Source organism: Aythya ferina, assembly GCF_964211825.1.
Source record: "Aythya ferina genome assembly, chromosome: 32".
Lineage (NCBI taxonomy): Eukaryota > Metazoa > Chordata > Aves > Anseriformes > Anatidae > Aythya > Aythya ferina.
In genome coordinates this window covers 1137254-1155815 of record NC_140329.1, presented here as the reverse complement: position 1 = coordinate 1155815, position 18562 = coordinate 1137254, and the positions used below count along the sequence as shown (strand labels likewise).

General features: G+C 47.5%; 1 protein-coding gene and 2 long non-coding RNA genes across 3 annotated transcripts in view; 1 reads left to right on the top strand and 2 right to left on the bottom strand.

Moving 5' to 3' along the window:
* The window catches only part of LOC311425575, a 329601-nt gene that overhangs the window by 81235 nt on the left and 229804 nt on the right, over nucleotides 1-18562 (bottom strand). The window lies entirely within an intron of this gene.
* The window catches only part of LOC311425573, a 189831-nt gene continuing 173928 nt past the window's right edge, over nucleotides 2660-18562 (top strand). Inside the window, exons 1-2 of the long non-coding RNA XR_014686379.1 lie at nucleotides 2660-3076; nucleotides 3140-3184. This is a non-coding gene — a long non-coding RNA (uncharacterized lncRNA). The remainder of the gene's footprint in view (nucleotides 3077-3139; nucleotides 3185-18562) is intronic.
* Nucleotides 6605-10079, bottom strand: LOC311425601 (olfactory receptor 14A16-like; the record flags this gene model as incomplete). The annotated part of the gene is made up of 2 exons (XM_084501539.1): nucleotides 10013-10079; nucleotides 6605-7591 (listed from the first exon to the last, which is right to left on the bottom strand). Exon 2 carries the CDS (start codon nucleotides 7562-7564, stop codon nucleotides 6605-6607), a length of 960 nt encoding a protein of 319 aa, XP_084357665.1. The 5' UTR covers nucleotides 7565-7591; nucleotides 10013-10079.

The following is an 18562-nucleotide window of genomic DNA, read 5'->3' as shown; positions in this document are numbered from 1 at the left end:
GGCAACTGAGATGCAGAAGGAGAGAAGGGGAGGGGGTTCTCTTTTGTTACATTAAGCAAAAGAATTTTCATAGTGTCTAGCCAAGCATTATACATCTCCTTACTTCAGCAGGAAGCTTTTGCAACTCCTGCTCCTCAAACGGAACTCCTTGTTTTATAATACAAAAGACAATGAACTAACATTTATTGTGTATTACACAGGGCATACTGTGCTTCAGGCCCCTCATTTCATCCTCCTAGGGCCATCTGCAATCCACAGCAGCAAGTCTTTGCTGTGATGGAAAGCCTGTGCATGCCCAGGCTCTTGGCACAAGGTCTGGGACAAGTCTGAGCCACAGCTGAGGTGCTGCAGCCCAGATGTCCCCCAATGCCCTCAGCCTGGGGCACAGGCAGGAGGAGCTGGATCCCCGCCTGCTGTCACAGGGCTGGGACATTGATGGCAGAGCTGCTGAGGTGTGGGGGGACAGGTCCCTCAGCTTGGGGTGCTGTGCTGGATGGGGGCAGATTCTTCAGAAGAGACAAGCAGGAATGATAAACAGGGAGTACAGTTGCCATTCCCTCGTGTACCACCTCTGCGTCCTGCATGGCAGACTGGGGGATGGCGCTGAGGCCTTTTCAAATCTCAGAGCCCCGTGTGACATCTGGGAAGGAAGGCCCTGGCATGCGCTGCAATTCCTCCATATAAGACCTACTACTTCTCCAGGTGAGCGACATGCAGTGAAGAGGAGTTCAGGCACACTGAGGGGCTGCTGCATCCCAGGTGCCTTCGCTCCCATCTTTTGAAAAAAGCCCAGCCCCAGGACAAGACTCAAAACCCACCTTCCTGGAAGGGCTTCCAAGAGCAGAGGCGTGTTGGGGCAGGAACACAGCAGTGACTTCTCCAGGGCTCTACTTCCTATATTCCATGGTCTTTGTCACCATTTGGAGATGTTCTTGGTGGCTTTGTCAGGATCCTGTGGAAAAGAACTGGGCTGAAGGGAAGTGACTGTTTCTCAGGACAAGAAGGGAAATCTCTAATCTCTCTCCCGAGCGGTCCTGTCTCCTTGCTGCTGACCTCACAGGCCTTCTAATGACACGTGCTGATGTCACAGGCGATGCCCTGCATCACCAGGATATCATAGCTGGAGCAGTGGCAGTGCCAGCACTTCCCTGCAAGACATGACTTCCCTGTTCCCAGTGCTCCTGCAGCTCTCGCCCAAAGGTGAGGTTGTCAGGAGCCCCCTCACAAGTGGTGGCCCAGTGGCTGTCAGCTGTACAATACTTCAAGTCCTGGGCTTTGGGGGGAGGCTGAACAGGGCTGTTGGCTACTGCAAGAGCCTTTTCTAAGTGTCCCTCTGGGCTCAGAGGACAATGTGGCAGTCAAGATTCCTGGGTCCTGATGCTAGGGCTGTCCTGAGCCCCAGGGCTCCTCTGGGCATGGCTCAGCCTCCTTGTGATGGGGACAATCCAGGGCAAGTTTTCCCTTGGAGCTGGTGCCTCTTTGGGTTCTGCGATCTCTGGGATCTTTTGGAGGAAGGATGTCCGGTGTCCCAGACACTGTTGTGGCCTGCAGCTCCCACAGGCTTCTCAGGAATGTGCCAGAAATGCCTATGTTCGAAATCAAGTCTTCCCCTTGTCCTGCTCTCCTTCAGGGGAACCTCTGTTCCTTCTCCTCTGTGCAGCCAGGCTGGCTGAGCATGTCCTGGATGCTGAGATGCCATCTCTGGATGGCCACAGCTCTAGTGCTGAACCCTTCCCGTGCCTGTACTGTGGTGGATTTACCCTGCTACACAGGTGACCTCCTCTACGACCATTCACTCTCTCCCACTTCAAAGAGAAAAATGGGAAGTACATATTTTTTGAGTGGTCGTTTGGGGTCCCAAGATTTGGAGCTTTCTTCAGCGATAACACTCCATGGGCTGCAGCCTCCTCTAGGCCATATCCACCTACTCCACTGTGGGCTCCTCCACAGGCTGCAGCATCAAGATCTGCTCCACCATGGGACACATGGGTGGAAGGGGAACAGCCTGCTCCACCAGGGGCCTCTTCACGGGCTGCAGGGGAACTTCTGGTGTCTGGAGCACCTCCTGCCCTCTTTCTGCAGTGACCTTGCTGTCTGCAGGGCTATTTCTCACACCTCCCTCTCCCAGCTGCTGTTGCCCAGCAGGTTTTTCCCTTTTTTAAATCTGCCCTCAAAAAGGTACAACCAGCATCACCCATTGGTTCAGCTTGCCAGTGGCTGCTCTGACCTGAATCAGGCTGTGCGTTTTTCAGCAGGTGGCGAGTAATTACATTGTGCATCACTTGCTTTGTGCATTCTACTATAATCATCATCAACAACATCAACAATAATAAGATCTTTATTATTATTATTTCCCGTTCATTTTTTTTTGTACTATTAAACTGTCTTTATCTCCATCCACAAGATTTTCTTTTCTTTTCTTTTTTTTTTTTTCTCCCTAATTTTTTTCTCCCCTGTCCCACTGGCAGAGTGTGGAGAAAATGGCTATGTGGTGCTGAGCTGCCATCCAGGTTAAACCACAACACTCCCTTTGGCACATAACGTGGGGCCCAAAGAGTAGAGATAATGGTTCAAATAAAATAGTTATAAGCATTATATCAGCTTATTATTTGCTGAAATTGGTGTTGATTTTTTTGGGATCTCAGGGTGTCGCGTTAAGGGGTGTAGCTGATTAACCGTTACGGGCCCGGTCAGATTCAGGTTACTGAACCAGTCGGACATTCACCAAAAACACATTAACCGTCTGGGGGTCCAGTCAGACATTCACCAAAAACGCATTAACGGCCTGGGGGTCCGTTCAGACATTCACCAAAAACGCATTAACCATCTGGGGGTCCGTTCGGACATTCACCAAAAATGCATTAACCGCCTGGGGGTCTGGTTAGATTCAGAACACTGAACTATCACGGATAACCACCCTCACCCTCGTTGCACTCAATGAGAGTTATCACAATGCAATCAAGTATGGTTTATTACAGCAACAGATAATCAGGTTCTTTTGGATTGCCGGCGATAGTGACTGTCTGCAAAAGCAAGTTAGTATGCATAAAATACACAGGTGTTATAGGTGTTATAGGTGTTATAGATGTTACAGGTGTTATAGATGTTATAGATGTTATAGATGTTACAGATGTTATAGATGTTATAGATGTTACAGGTGTTACAGATGTTATAGATGTTACAGGTGTTACAGGTGTTTACAGATGTTACAGGTGCGCAGCCTAGAAATAAACGCGTTAAAAGGATCAAAGACTCTATAGAGGTTTATAAGCAAGTATTCAGATCTCACCCAAAGGCGTCCCAATGGGGGGGGAAGAGAGGCTCAGCCCGTCGACTGATCCCAAGAGTCAGGAGGTCCTAAGGATGTTGTCCTCGGGATGGTATCTCCCCTGACGGTGGTATCTTCCCTAACATCCCCTTTCTCTTGGGCCAATTTATATTATTTTCTATCTTTTAGGTGGAGCTTGAGTGGCTCTAGTCAAGCATATCTTAGTTATGATTGGTGTAAAGTTTTCCCGTCTCCGTTTAAAGTAATAGGCTCCGAGGAATTCAGAGCGCATGCTCAGTGAGGGGTGGTCGCACCTTGGAGGCGGGTAGCTTTTGGGATGGAGGTGTGTTTTGGTATTATAATGATATTATAATGAGCAAAAAGTACACTAGGGTACAGCATTTGTCAAAACATGACAGGTCTTTGGCTTAGGGTGGCAAAAAGTGCAGCTGTGTGCACAAGAACAATCGAGGCCCCATCTGATTACAGAGCCTAGCCGTGGTGTCTCCACTCCACTCTACACTCCGTGCTGTTCCTTAGAGCTAGCACACCAAGTTTCCCCAGCGCGATAGCATCAAAGGTTGGGAGCCTAGGGAACGCTCAAATAATGCAGTTATGCCCTACCCTGAAAGCCTCTTCAATGCTGTACCTTTTCCTCAAAAATGTGAATGTTAGTTTTATTTTCGTAGTTACTCCAGGCATTTACACCACACAGGGTTGTAGTTGTGTTTGGTGTCAGAATTATTTTGGATAGCACATTACAAACTGTGAGTGTTCCTTGTGGTACTGTTTATCATCTCTGAGGGCTGGTTTAAGGTGTTGAAGGTTTAACGCTTAAAGGAGAGATTAGGAGGAAATTCTTCACGGTGAGGCACTGGAACAGGTTGCCCAGAGAAGTTGTGCATGCCCCATCCCTGGAGGTGTTCATGACCAGGTTGCATGAGGCCCTGAGCAACCCGTTCTAGTGGGTGGCATCCCTGCCCATGGCAGGAGGGTTGGAACTAGGTGTTCTTTAAAGTCCTTTCCAACCCAAGCCATTGTATGAGTCTGTGATTCTCTTCTGGGACTTCCTGTGGTCTCATCTTCCCTTAAGTCTTCCAGGAGGACCTGAGCTGAAGAGCCTCGTCTGGGGGTGATCTCTGGGGTAAGGGCCAGCACATGGGCTGGGAGAGACTATCTGACTGTCTCAAGGACATGTGCTGCATACAAGTACAGCAGGAGAGCAGGAAGCTCACATGGCTGCTGTGTCATGCTTCCATCAATGCAAACCCTGACACAGGATCCCAGCCTTGCTTTCCAAGACTCTCTTCACACAGGGCAAGGGCATTAAGAGATTGGCAGGTTAAGGCACCAGTCCTTCTTCAGTCACTGCTCAGGCCAGGTGGTGCACCAGGAAGCCATGGACATGTGGTTCTGCATAATGAGTACAAGTAGGGTACCCACAGTCCAGTTCTTGTCTTGGATGAGATGAACACCAGTATTTGAGGCAACTTCTAGACAAGGTCAGCTTCCATCTGACCTCTCCTCATCCCTCCTCTTGCCTCTCCAGCTCTTCATGGCTGTCTCCCCATGCTGCCCATAGGGCTGGTGGTGCTATGAGCAGATCAAGCAGGCTGTGGTGCCCAAGAGGTGACTGCACACTGACTGTGCTGCATACGGTGGGAAGTAGGTCCAGCTGGATTGGGATCACAGCTGCTAAACTCTCACTCTGGGTTCAATATCTTTGTCAGATGCTCAGAAAGATTAGGAAACCTTTCAAGGACTCTAGGGGTTTCCAGGCATCTTTACAAATCCAGGCAGTTGTACTTCCTTGAGGATGAGAGGAACCCCTCTAATGGGTTTATGTGGCAAGATTCTGGTAGCAGGGGGCCATAGGCATGGCTTCTGTGAGAAGACTCTAGAAGCTGCCCCATGTTAGGTTAGGGCCGTGCTGCCGACCAGAGCCGAGCCAATAAGTGATGTTGTTTGTACCTCCGTGAGAGCATATTTAAGAAAGGGAAAACAAACAAACAAAAATAAACAACAGCAGCAACAAAACCATGCTGCCACACAGCAGCTGGGAGAGAGAGAGGAGTGAGAAACAGCCTTGCAGGCACCAAGGTTAGTGAAGAAGGAGGGGGAGAGGTGCTCCAGGCACCAGAGCAAAAGTCCTCTGCGGCCTGTGGTGAGGACCATGGTGAAGCAGGCTGTCCCCCTGCAGCCCATGGAGTACCATGGGGGAGCAGGGCTCCACACTGCAGCATGTGGAGGAAACCATAGTGGAGCAGGTGGACTCGAACTGATGGAGGCTGTGGCATGTGGAGGACCCCGGCTGGAGCAGATTCCAGGCTGGACCTGTAGCCCATGGAGAGGAGTCCACGCAGGAGCAGGTGACCTGGCAGGAGCTGCTGCCCGTGGGGGACCCAGGTTGGAGCAGTGTGTTGAGGTATGGACCCCGTGGTACGGACCCGTATCAGGAGCAGTTCTGGAAGAACTGCTGCCTGTGGGAAGCCCATGCCAGATCTGTTCACCAACGACTGCATCCCATGGGAGAGACCACACAGCACAGGGGACAGGAGTGATCAAGAAGGAGCGGCGGAGGCAAAGTGCTATAGACTGACCACAACCCCCATTCATTCATTCCCCTGCACCACTCGGGGAGGAGGTGGAAGAGGGTGGATGGTGGGGAGGCATTTTTGGTTTCTTTCCTGTGTTTCTCACTTCTCTAGCTTGTTAGTAATAGGCAATAAAACTTACTATCATCTCCCTACTCTGAGTCTGTTTTGCCCATCACGATAATTGTTGAGTGATCCTCCTGTCCTTATCTCAACCCTTGAGCCTTTTTCATCGTATTTGCTACCCATTTCCACTTGAGGAGGGGGAATGAGAGTGTGGCCGTGGTGGAGCTTGGCTGACCACGCAAGTAAAACCGCCACGTCTGACATTCTCATGGTGAGGAAATGTTTCCTAATGTCCAGTGTGAACCGCCTCTGGTGCAGCTTTGTGCCAATCACTTGTGGCTGAGGATGACTTGAATCCTTTTCCAGACCCACCTTCCCTGTGCCTGCTGGTTCCACATTTCCTCCATGGAGACTGCAGACATCTCATTTGCCTGTAGAAGCTGAGATACCAAAATGACACTATGAGAGAGTCAGCTCAGTCCCAGTGGTACACATATTTTATCGGGGCTACAGAGAAAGAGAGCAGGTTGATGTTTCAGATGAAATGAGACAAAGCCAAATGTGTGTAGGAACATCACAATGATAATTAACAACAACAACAATATAATAATAATAATAATAATAATAATAATAATAATAATAAAAATGCACAGGACGGTCATGAATATACTGTGAGTCAGTTGTGGGGACAAATGAGAAGTTTATCAGCAGTGAAAAATGTCAATGAAATCACTTTGTTCAGTGCAACTTTCAGCTCCTGGATTCTCATGCTGTAGATGAAGGGGTTCACTACTGGAGGCAGCACTGAGTACAGAACTGCCACCACCAGGTCCAGAGATGGGGAAGAGATGGAGAGGGGCTTCAGGTAGGTAAACATGACAGTGCTGATAAAGAGGGAGACCACAGCCAGGTGAGGGAGGCACAAGGAGAAAGCTTTGTGCTGCCCCTGCTCAGAGGGCATCCTCTGCACGGCCCTGATGATCTGAACATAGGAGAGCACAATGAATACAAAACACCCAAAGTCGATGAAAATATTACCCATAAGAACCCAAACTTCACTGAGGAAGGACTGTGAACAGGAGAGCTTGAGGATTTGAGGGATTTCACAGAAGAACTGGTCCACAGCATTGCCTTGGCAGAGGGGCAGTGAAAATGTATTGGCAGTGTGCAGCAGAGCATTGAGAAAAGCAGAACCCCAGGCGGCTGCTGCCATCTGGGCACAAGCTCTGCTGTCCAGGAGGATCCCGTAGTGCAGGGGCTTGCAGATGGCAACGTAGCGGTCGTAGGACATGATGGTGAGAAGAGAATACTCTGCTGACATCAAAAAGACAAACAGAAAGACCTGGGCAGCACATCCTGTATAGGAAATGGCCCTGGTGTCCCAGAGGGAATTGGCCATGGCTTTGGGGACAGTGGTGGAGACAGATCCGAGGTCGAGGAGGGCAAGGTTGAGGAGAAAGAAGTACATGGGGGTGTGGAGGCGGTGGTCACAAGCTACGGTGGTGAGGATGAGGCCGTTGCCCAGGAGGGCAGCCAGGTAGATGCCCAGGAAGAGTGCGAAGTGCAGGAGCTGCAGCTCCCTCGTGTCTGCGAATGGCAGGAGGAGGAACTCGGTGATGGAGCTGCTGTTGGACATTTGATTCCTCTGGGCACGGGGACCTGTCTGAGGAGGGAAATACAGCAAAATGTTAGGCTCAGCCCTGTGAGAAAAACCTACTCTGTTTCTTGTTAAACATCAGAACTGCTGCTCCCCTTTCAGGAAAACCTCTGCTGCACGTTCCTTGGTAAAACTCTGGTTTATGCTACCAGAGGTTGCCACTGGGAGCAAGGGACTCTGGAAGTCTTTGGCATTACTGCTGCACTCAAGTGAAATCTTGCCTGAGCGGCAAGGGCTCTGTCCCTTAGAGCAGATTAAGGGCAGCTATCCTGTCCCAAAGTCCTGGTCACAGCTGCCCTGGACAGGCACCGCTTTGAACTCAAAGATACCATCATACTCAGGTGTTCCCTTAGAAAAGAGCCTGCACACTGCTCAGAGTAAACAAATCCAGTTTCCAAGTGCAAATCTCCAATCACCTGTGGTCTTGAGGATGGTCTCAGTTCTCCACGCATAGCAAGGGATACAGAGGGATCACTGCAGCTAACACATAGAGATTTCCAGCAGCATTTCAATGCCTTTAGCGGTCAGGTATCTTCTCCATGGATAGCACAGAGCTGCTATGGCAGAGCTGTGCCCTGGAGGGGGGCAGCCTGCAGCCCAGCAGAACTCTTGCAGGAAAAGTTTTGAATGCGCTAAAAACAATGTGACCTGAAGACAGAGTGAGCTCGTTCACAGCCCCACACACAGCCCTACATGTCATGACGGGACATGGAGGCTTTTCCTCAATTCCTGTATCTGCATGACAGAACATGCAGCATTCTGAGCTGCACCTGACTTATCCCCTACATCACTGACTCCAAAGGAGAATCATGAACAAGTTCCCATGTGAATATCTCTGGTGGTCCATGTTGGGAGAGGAGAAGAGACCAAGGGCTGTATTGTGGAAGACAGCAGCAGTGCAGGGATGGCAGAGAAATTTAAAAAGTCCCCCTTCCTTGTTTCTTGGAGCAGCTCACTCTCACTTCCTGCCCGTGGCTATGCTGCCTGCAGCTGTCCCTGCCTGCAGCTGGGTCTCTGTCCCCACGCCTCCTGCCTGCAGCTCACAGCCCCCATCCCACCCACTGGGTGCTCAGCTCTGCCCTGCAGACACCTCCTGGCAGCAGGGCTCTGCCCAGGGACAGCTCGCTGGGGGCACGTCCTAGAGCCCAGGTCACACAGACCCTGCTGACACTGTGCAAGGAGTGGTGGATGTTTCTAGGGGTTGAAGGGCAAGAAGGGACTTCCTGGGGGGTCCTTTTAACCTCCTTAGGATGCCTTAGGACTGTCAGGCTTTTTTAGGATAGCATCATATCTTTCTATTTCCACTGAACCAAAAAGAGAAACTGAAAGGAGAGGCTAAGGGAAGATGAGAGTGAAGTTCCCTTTGAAATTCCCTTGGTGTGCTGTGGATCTGTGAATAGGCTGCCCCAGGCCACAGCCTCCCACCAGCAGCAGGACCCTGCCCTGCCGAGGGGGCTCCTTCCAACCGCAGCCTCTCCCCACAGAGCCCTGGGCAGCTCCCCGGGCAGGCTGAGTGCTGAGCCTGGCAGGCGGCAGAGGCCCTGGCCCAGCATACAGCCCCTGGGGCACAGCAGGGACCCTGCTCTGCACCACAGACCTGGACACCCCTTTCAGCAACCTGGCTGCAGAGCCTGCTGCCAGCCTGTGAAAAGAGAGCACTCAGTCCTCGGCCTTTCTGCGTTTTCCTTCTGCCACAGACTTACCCTGTAATGTGCTGCAAGCATTCATTCCCCATCGAGCTTTCAGTATCCCCTCAATTCACAAAGCCTGTAAGCTCTATCTCCCTTCTCTCCCCTCCCAGTGCCAGCCGCAGGCAGTGCCCTCAGCCCTGCTGCGCTGTGCAGAGGAGCTGCTCCTGGGCAGACCGGTCTCTCTGCAGCGCTGCCCGCTTGCCAGGAACTCCCCTTGGGCCCAGAAGCCCGGCCCAGCTAAGCAGCAGAGGCCCAGCCCAAGGCCTCCCTTGCTCTGCCCCCCACCAGACTCCCTGCACATGGCCCTGTGGCTGCAGGGGAACCTGCTGGCAAACAGCCCGAAGGCATCCCTGGGGCTCCAGCCCTCACCTGGCACACACACTTCTTCACACCAGGGTCATTTCTCCTTACAGAAAACCAATTAAGTGTAACAATCACAGCTTCTTGTCCCAGTATTACTTTGGCATGAAGTCATGGTCAGGGACTGATCTCCTTCATCCCCACTTAAGGAAATAATTCAGCAAAGTCAGTCAAGGCATCTCATGCTGGTTGTTATTCCTGGGGCTGGAAAGGGATCTCAGCTCCCTCCCATATCTGCCACAGACCCACAGCAGCTGGGATTCCTCAGGCCTCAGTTCAGGTGTCCACAACATAGGCACTTTAATGCGAATTACTGAGCCACAATAGCTCCTTAGTGGAGGTGGAGGACAGGCAGGAGCTGTTCAGATGGACATACCTGGTGAAATTTGAGGTTGATCCTCTGGTCTGATGGGGCATTCCTCAGGTCAACTGAAATGGCAGTATTTGTCACATGTAGGACAAATGAACCTGTCCCTACTCCTTATGTGCAGGGCGGCCTGCAGAGGCTGTCAGCAGAGCAAAAGGAGTCATGTGTCACAGGGAGAGCTAAACCTATTCTGTTCTCTTTTAAATGTTCTCTTTTTTCCTTCCTCTTCTACATGACCCTTGGCTGTAATGGCTGTTGTGTCTCGGACATCTCCACAGGGCCTCAGCTCTCACCAGCAAGGTCTCCCTGCCCTTTGTGCCTTGAGGCAGGACTCTGCAGGGGTACAACAGGTGGTGGGTGGGGAGAAAATCAGTGGTTACTTTGCAAACTACACCCTTAACAGTCCATGGGACCTAGGGGCCTGCATCCAAAGGTACAGGGAGAGTGTTCTGGCCTGAAGGTACTGGCTCCTTATGATCCCAGGAAGGGATCAGACAGCAGCATTCAGGTGCTGTACGAGATCATTTAACTGCTCTTAGAGCTAAGACTATAAGGAGAGAAGACTATAGATGATCTATTCAATTTGGAGTGACTTCATTCTAGACACAATTCTCCACTGTTAGTCTCAGATCTCCATTACATGTTTGCACTGACCCTATGGGATTATTAAAGGGTGAACAAATTTTGCTGATCAGTCCTTGGCTCTGCAGTTGACGAATCAGCATATATATGGGAATCAGGGAATCTTGGGTGGTGCCATATTGCCACTGGTGCACCGTTTCGGTAGCTACTTCAGTTGTGGGGTAGCTACAGCAACCCCACAACTGAAGGATCCTGTGAGGGACCGGGCAAGGTAGAAAACAGTTGAATGTGCATAAATCACCATAAATCACCTCCAGCATGGCCAATTCCATCAGATATGGGCTGCCTCTCTCCCTGGTGGTCCATTTGCCTGGGTGACATACAACATCTTCCTTGAAGGGATACCTTTCCTTTACACCTGACAGGAGTTACCTCAAGAGAGGGAGGATTTGTGCCCCCTTTCCAATTGCTTTGTCAATGCCCCCTTCCCTGGAGAGGGATCCCAGCTGCTTGGCTTTCCTGCCCTCTAATTCCAGGCTACCAGCCCTGTTATCCCAGTATCAGAGCAGCCAGGTAACAATATGCTGGCCTAGATGATGGCTGAAATCTAATCACACATCTCACAGCTCCCCAAGGAATGGTGATCAGGAACTTACTGCTCCTTTTATGTTATCTCTGTCTTCATCCACCTTTTCCTGTGATGGCTCTACGTGGGAGTAGCCTGCCTCGTCTTCTTCTTCCTCCTTCCCTGTATGAGTAGGAGCTTCTTTCCTAGCTAAACAAGCTGATTTTGTCTCTCCTGTTTCTTCTCATATGTATGTATGAGTGATAGAGGCACAGGTTGGTTCTCTGGCCCATTCACAGGGATTGGAGTTGTGTAGATTGCAACTCAGTAAGCATAGGCCAAGCCCCAGCACATTGCAGTGATTTTTCCCTCTTTGGAATCGCCAGGGTGATGACACTCCTTTTTCAAGCATTCTGCCTTTTTATTTATTTATTTATTTATTTATTTATTTATTTATTTATTTATTTATTTTAGGATTCTGCACTTCTTCAGGGGTGAAGTTAGAAAGCATTGGAGGTACCCACAGTTCTAGGTGCCTGCGCATACCCTCCCAAATACCCTGCCCCTCATAATTATCCCGCCTCAGGGCAGATCATTGTGTGGCATTCTGAAATAGCTTACTCTAACCATAAACAAAACCTGAAACACATTCAGGACACATAACAATACGTACAGGCTGGTTTGAACATTCCAAGGATTCTAAGTTTTGAAGAGCTATTGTAACTAGCTGTGGGGATAAGTGTTCCCCCCCCCTCCCCCCCATCCCTTCCATAAATTGTCTCCCAGAAGAGAAAAGTAAAGACTGTTAATTATAAATAGTTTCTGAGAGAAAGTTCCTCAAGCATGGAGGTGGCAGCAATGCTGAGTACAACTACCAGATTTGTCTCATGACCAGTAATTTTATCACAACAGAAGGCAGTGTTAGGCCGTAGAGTAAACTAATAACCATAAATGAGCCCCCACAAAGGATAAACAGCACAACAGAGAACACACACAATATGTAATGTGCTGCCCAACACAGTTCTGAGACCAAACACAACTACTACACCAACAAAAAATGAACATTGTGGTCAGCAACTATGAAGCTGATATATTGCTTATAACAACTTTATTTTAACATGATCCGGTCATATCTGTCATTATCTGAGCCCTTTATGGCCCCACGCAGGATTCATTTGGGAAGGAGGGCAACTCACAGGAGGGACCCAGAGAGGGCAGAGATTTACTGTCAAGGAGCAGTGGAAACTATGTCAGGGACTGACTGCAATTCCCAATTCTCCTGTTCCACCCTGGGGGAACGAGTTACAGGAGGCTGGATGGGGGGAATGGTGTTTTTAGTTTGCTTGTAGTTCCTCAAGGTTGTAGTCTGCCACTGATAGTCAATAAATTATATTAATCTACCTATGCTAAGTCTGTCTTGCCTGTGATGATAATTGGTACCCATGAGGATATTTGGTGGGTGACCTCCTGTTCTACCTCAAGCCTTGAGCTATTTTCATCATATTGTGAGATATGTTCATCTGATTCATGTCAGTATGGAACAATGCTAGGGCCGCATGGTATGATGAATGTGACCTTCTGTCATACATACCCTTGTATAACCACAAGTCATCCTGTGAGATGCCCTTCTTCCCAAATGAATCCTGTGTGGGGCCATAAAGGGTTGAGATAATGACAGATATGCCCGGATCATGTTAAAATAAAACAGAGTGGTTAATGTATATAATTCTTGTATCTTGCAAAGGAATGTTTTAGCAATTTGTGTCAATAGAGAGCTTGAAGGGAAATGTATTTGTAGACTTTTCCTTGAAGTCTCTGATATCTGGGGGGTTTCAGAATAACTGATAACTATTATGACTATTGCATGGGACACTATGCAAGTCTCTGATACCTGGCCAGGAGATTAAGGGACAGGGAGAGCTGAAGAACAACTAAAAGACAAAGCTTGCAGGGGACATTGCACAAGTCTCTGACATACAGCCAAGCTGGACAAAGGAGAAGGACAAGAGGGAGGAAGACTATGAGCCTTCAGCACGGGATACCTCCAGAGACCCCCAGAGGGACCACCAGAGATTGATACGCATGCTCCAGTAGGAGGGTTCGGATTCCAGAAACTATAATAACCCTGTTTATTTTTAGAAGTAATGAATATGTATTAGCCTAGGAGCATAAAAATCAGCTGCTTGATGTAAGTGGTGTGCATCTTGGTGGAGCAGAGACTCCCGGTGCACCCAGTGCTGGTTGCTTACCTCTATTCCTTTAATAAATTGTAAACTTTGATTATAGTCTACTTTGAAGACTGAGCCATTTATTACAAATGGGGGCTCATCCGGGTTGGCTTTGGTTCCCGAATTCTGATTTGATCTAGGAGAGGCACCCCACCATTTGGTGGCTCCTGTTTGAGTTAGGTCAGGACTAATGCCATCTTGAACCTGAATAAAGGTAAGCAAAGATTTTGATTTTTTTTATGAGCTCCGTTGCTGGCTGCAGCACTGTATTTTGCCCATAATTCTGTGCGCTAAGATACAAACGAAGACGACGGAGTCGTAAGTGTTTAAGGAGTATACCGTTCGGTTGGGTGGGATTCGGTTGCCTGTGTGTATAAGAGTGTGACTGAGACGGAACTTAGTTCCAGAGTGTGGAGGTCTTCTAACTGCGGTTCCAATCTCCCGTGAGGGACTTGGCCAGTGAAGGACCGAAGTGATTGCTATAGGATTCGTGGGTGGGTGATAGGTCCTAAACCTCCTGCAAGACACTCTTACTAAGGTAACCAAGGGCTGTGGGAATTGCCATAGTAAAATTCCTAGATGGGTCAGACAGAATTGAAGGCCAAGGACCAGAAGAAAGGGAGCAAATTACCAGAAAGTCTATTAGGAATAATGATTAGAAATTGGAACAATAGGGGCCCCAGAAAATGAAAGAGTAAATTAAAAATGGTCCAGTATTATATGATAGAATGACCAAAAGAACCCTTAAGACCCCATGTATTTTGGTTGATATTTGGGTCCACGGAAGATGGGGTCTGTCAGGCTTTGAACATTAATGTTAATAGTAGAATACCCGTGGATCTGGAAGAGAGCAAGTGTGCTGTAGCTGAAACATTGGAATTAGAAATTAGAGAGCAATTGATTAAGAATGAATATGTGCTACTGTGCTGTGCTGAGCTTAGACCTCCAGATAACAGGAGCCCCTTGGACCCCAAGAACCAGATCAAAACAACCTCATGGTTTGGACGTTAATCAAGGGGTCTGAGATAAGGAGGACTGTTCACAAAGGGACAGGTTATGCATATGTATAGGAGTATTGGGAAACTTCATGTATATATGACTCTTTACTAGATATAACCAAAGCAAGTTGCCACGTTAGGCGTGCACGACTTTGGTGGGACTACCCCCCTCTCCCCCCGCCCCTACTCCCCCCCCCCACGTGCTGGACGGCACTGAGTAAACATACCTACTTTACAATCTTACTGATTGTGGAGTCATTTTGGTGAGCCAGGCAGGAGACACTCTGCTCGGCTGCGGGATCAGCTGTAGAGCGGACGCCCCTAGGTGCACCCTGAGTGTTTTGCTTGGAGGGGACTCGACTCTCAGCTGCTCACCACAGGAGCAGACAAAGACCTCCTGAAGCTGCAGACAAACGGTATGTTTTCAGCTGCTGGAGGGATACTAACTGGAGTGTTAATAATTGTATGTCTTGTTCTTAAATGTCCAGGTATTTTGTGTTGAAAGTATTTGTGTAAGTGTAAGGGTTTGAAACAAAGTGGAATAAGTCACTCCATGAAGAATGCAGTCAGAGACAATACTTGTTTGGTTGGTTATCATTCTAAATTATGTTCTTGTGGTATGAATGAGATGTGCTAGAGGCCTCTCTGTGTGATTGTGTGATTGTGCTGTGTGAGTGAGACTCAGCGTTGCTGCAAAGTGAGTGTGGAGTTCTAATCTGTGGTTCCATATTCTCCGCGAGGGGAGTGGGAGAAGATGAACGAAGTGCGTGACAGACCGAAAAGAAGTGCTGTTTTATCCAAGTTTTGAGTGGTGGTGCCTAATATATGGGCCTGGCAGTGTATCTTGTGATCCTATTTTTTGCTCTTAAATGCTTTTAGTGTGACAAGAAAAAAGGCAGGAGCATTATCTAAGTAACTAACAGTTGAGAAGTGTTGGTGTATTTGCTGTGGTGTTTGGTCAGTTTCCCAAGTATTGGGTGTAGGGGGCTGACTGATTATAAAAACGGTAGAATGGAGGAAGTCATTTCTTTGGTGGTTCGGGCTTGAGCCCTGAGAATTTGGTAAGAAAGGGGAGAGCGAATTTATTTAGGCGTCAATACCTTTTAAACCCCCATATTGATGGATACACAGGAGTGATTCCTTGTTTTGTATGGGCTTACTAACAAAGTGCATGAGAAATATTGGCATTCGGCTTGAAATTTGGTCCTGTTAAAATGTAAATTTTTGTGGAAAAGGTGATAATGTTTGTCTAGAAGACGGAAGGCTGAGTGCTTCAGCTCTTTTCCTGAAGTTCCATGGATTTATGATTGAAATGGGTCCCATTAATAATCTGAAATGGTAAAGTTTGTATGTGGGAAGAAGAGTTTAATCCCAGAGAATTGGGACATTTGAGAAGAAGATTAGGAAAATATAGTAAAAACCCGCAGTAAAAAAGGTTTGCATGGAAATTGAAACAAAGGACAGTAACTAGTAAGGAATAGTAATAAATAAATAAATAAATAAACAAATAAAAGGGAATGGGAAATCAAGGAAATGAGTAATATCCAAAACAAAGGTGTTTTAAAGAAAGCCTCCTTGGGTGCATATTGGCACATTCAAAGGATATTGTTGGAACTGGGGGCACAGAAAGCAAGAGGACTTTCACTAAGTATTGCAATCAGTGGTGGCCACTGTATAAACTGAATGGCCACTTTATGGATCAATCGACTATAACACTATCTTGCAATTAATGTTGTTTTTGAGGAGAGAATGAAAATAGGATTAAATGTACATGTATTATACTGATATGTTGTTTCAGCGTCTTAGAGGGAAAAGGAGTCGAATTAAGTTGGCCCCTGACTCAGCCTTTGGTGTTGGCATTAGAAAAGTACAGGCTGGAGAAAGATAAAGGAAGGGTTAAAAGAGTTGTTGAAGGTGTTAAAGGTGTGGCATGTAGTATTTAACAGAGCTGTTTGAAGTTGAATGAGCAGGGAAAGAGGATGTAGGAATGTTAACAGGAGGCTGTGATCTCAAAATCACCTGTGTGAGCCCTTTGGGGCAGAGGGACCATGATGGGTCCAAGAGAGTTGTCATGGAAACAGAAAAGCAGTTAACCCTTAAAACAACCTGAGTTTATGAGTGAGCTCAGCTTGCCAATGGGACCGCTGAGGGAACTGTTGACAATTGCATTCCCCTGATCGACCCCACACTGAGACTATAGTCACCCCGGAAATAATGAATGGTAAATACCAAAGTCTGGTTAAATTGGGAATTGAGAATCTGTTCCAACAAGATCCAAAAGAAAAACCCTATGGAATTTTTGGGCCGACTCTAAAATGCAATGTAAAACAAAGCAAAGCAAACAAAGGAAACTGGAGAAAATAGGGGCTAAGTTAGAACAAGGAAAATGGACACTGCCAGACAGTCGAGAGATATTGCCAAAAGCTTATGCGAAGCAAATATTGGGACATTTGCATGCACAAACACATTGGGGTACAAAGGTGTTAAGTGATCATTTACTAAAACAATTTGGTTGCATTGTTTTGTTTTGTTTTGAAATAGCAAAGCAAATTACACAACGTTGCTTAACTTGTCAGAAGATAAATAAGAAAGTTTCAACAAGCAGCCACAGGAGGGAGAAAAAACAAACAAACAAACAACAACAACAACAAAAAACAAAAACAAAAACAAAAACAAAAACAAACAAAAAAAAAACAGCTTATAGGCCTTTTGAGAAAGTACAAGTTGATTTCACTGAATTGCCCAAAGTAGAGAGGATAAAATATCTATTGGTAATAGTAGATCATTTAACGCAATGGGTAGAAGCTTATCCCGTAGTACGAGCTATGGCACAAACAATGGTAAAAATTCTATTAGAACACCTGATACCTAGATATGGGATAATCCAGTACATTGATTCTGATCACGGCACACTCTTTACTTCTAAAATAATAAAATTATTATGTCAATCATTAGGTATTCAGTTGTGTTATATATGGAGTGGTAATTCGTGTTGAGAAAATGGTTGATGTTTATAAAGAAGGGGGAGATTTAGGAATGTGGCCATGGGGGTTGGAAAACCCCATGGTTGAGATAACATTAGACTCTAAACGATGAGGCCATGAGGAATATAAAAAGTTTAGAGGGAACAAAGAAGGGTGATTCAGGAGACTCCATGCAGTCTCCGGTGGTTTCTTGTTCTCCAGATGGTTCTCTTGTTCTCCAGCCATTAAGGCATGGAAGTTTCTGGGTGTTTGCTGTTGTTGTTACATTCCAAGTTGTTTGACCAATGAAAAGTTGTTTTGAAAAGAACTGCTGTGGAGAGAAGGGTATAAGAGGGGAGCCTGTTCTCAAGAAAGGAGAAGAAAAAAAAAAAAAAAAAGAAAAAAGAAAAGAAAAGAAAAAAGGCAACACGATGAAGTTACATCAATAAAGAAGCAGGAAAAAGAAGTGAAGAGGAACAGGCTGGCAGAATGGAGACCAGGATGGGAACAGGCACATTGATCGCCTCATGAGGATAGGTTCGGCCAAACTCAGCAAACCGCTCAGAGAAGCTCCTACTGAAAGTCGCTGGAAATGGGCGCACTGGAACTGGAGAGAAGCGCGACCTGAGAGAAGCGGACCTGTGCACACAAGTGCCTCTCGCTGGTAAGCAGTTGCGCATTATGGGGAATCATACGTCCTTAGGAACAAAGACTGTCCTGGTAGCCTTACAGCTTATTCTCATTATTAACAATCAGACAGTTTATGAGCCTGAAATACGGAGCCAAACTGAGGTCAAGGTGTGGGACTCTGCAACTAAAAATGACAAGGTTGCAGTGGGATTGCTCGGCACCTGGCGAGCAGTCTCTGAGGCCTTAAAGAGACATGTGGGACCACAGTCAGAAGCATGTGGTTTGCCAGAGAGTTAGGGAGCTGCGGGCTCCTTTACTGATCTGACTGCTATGCCATGGGCCCCTCTGCTGCTACAGCCATCGAAGGCCTTTGCTGCTACGCCCCCTGCTGACCTGGACGTGCCTTTTGACCCAGGCCTCTTGGCCTTCACAAGGAGATGGATATGTTTTTCTTCAATCTGGGAAGAACGGGATATATAAGGCCGAGTTGCTTGACAACTTTAAGCGAGACATAATGTTCAAAAGGAATGGAAAATGGAGCCTTGTTAGTAATCAAGAAAAGGAATGGAAAATGGAGACTGTTAAGTTATGGA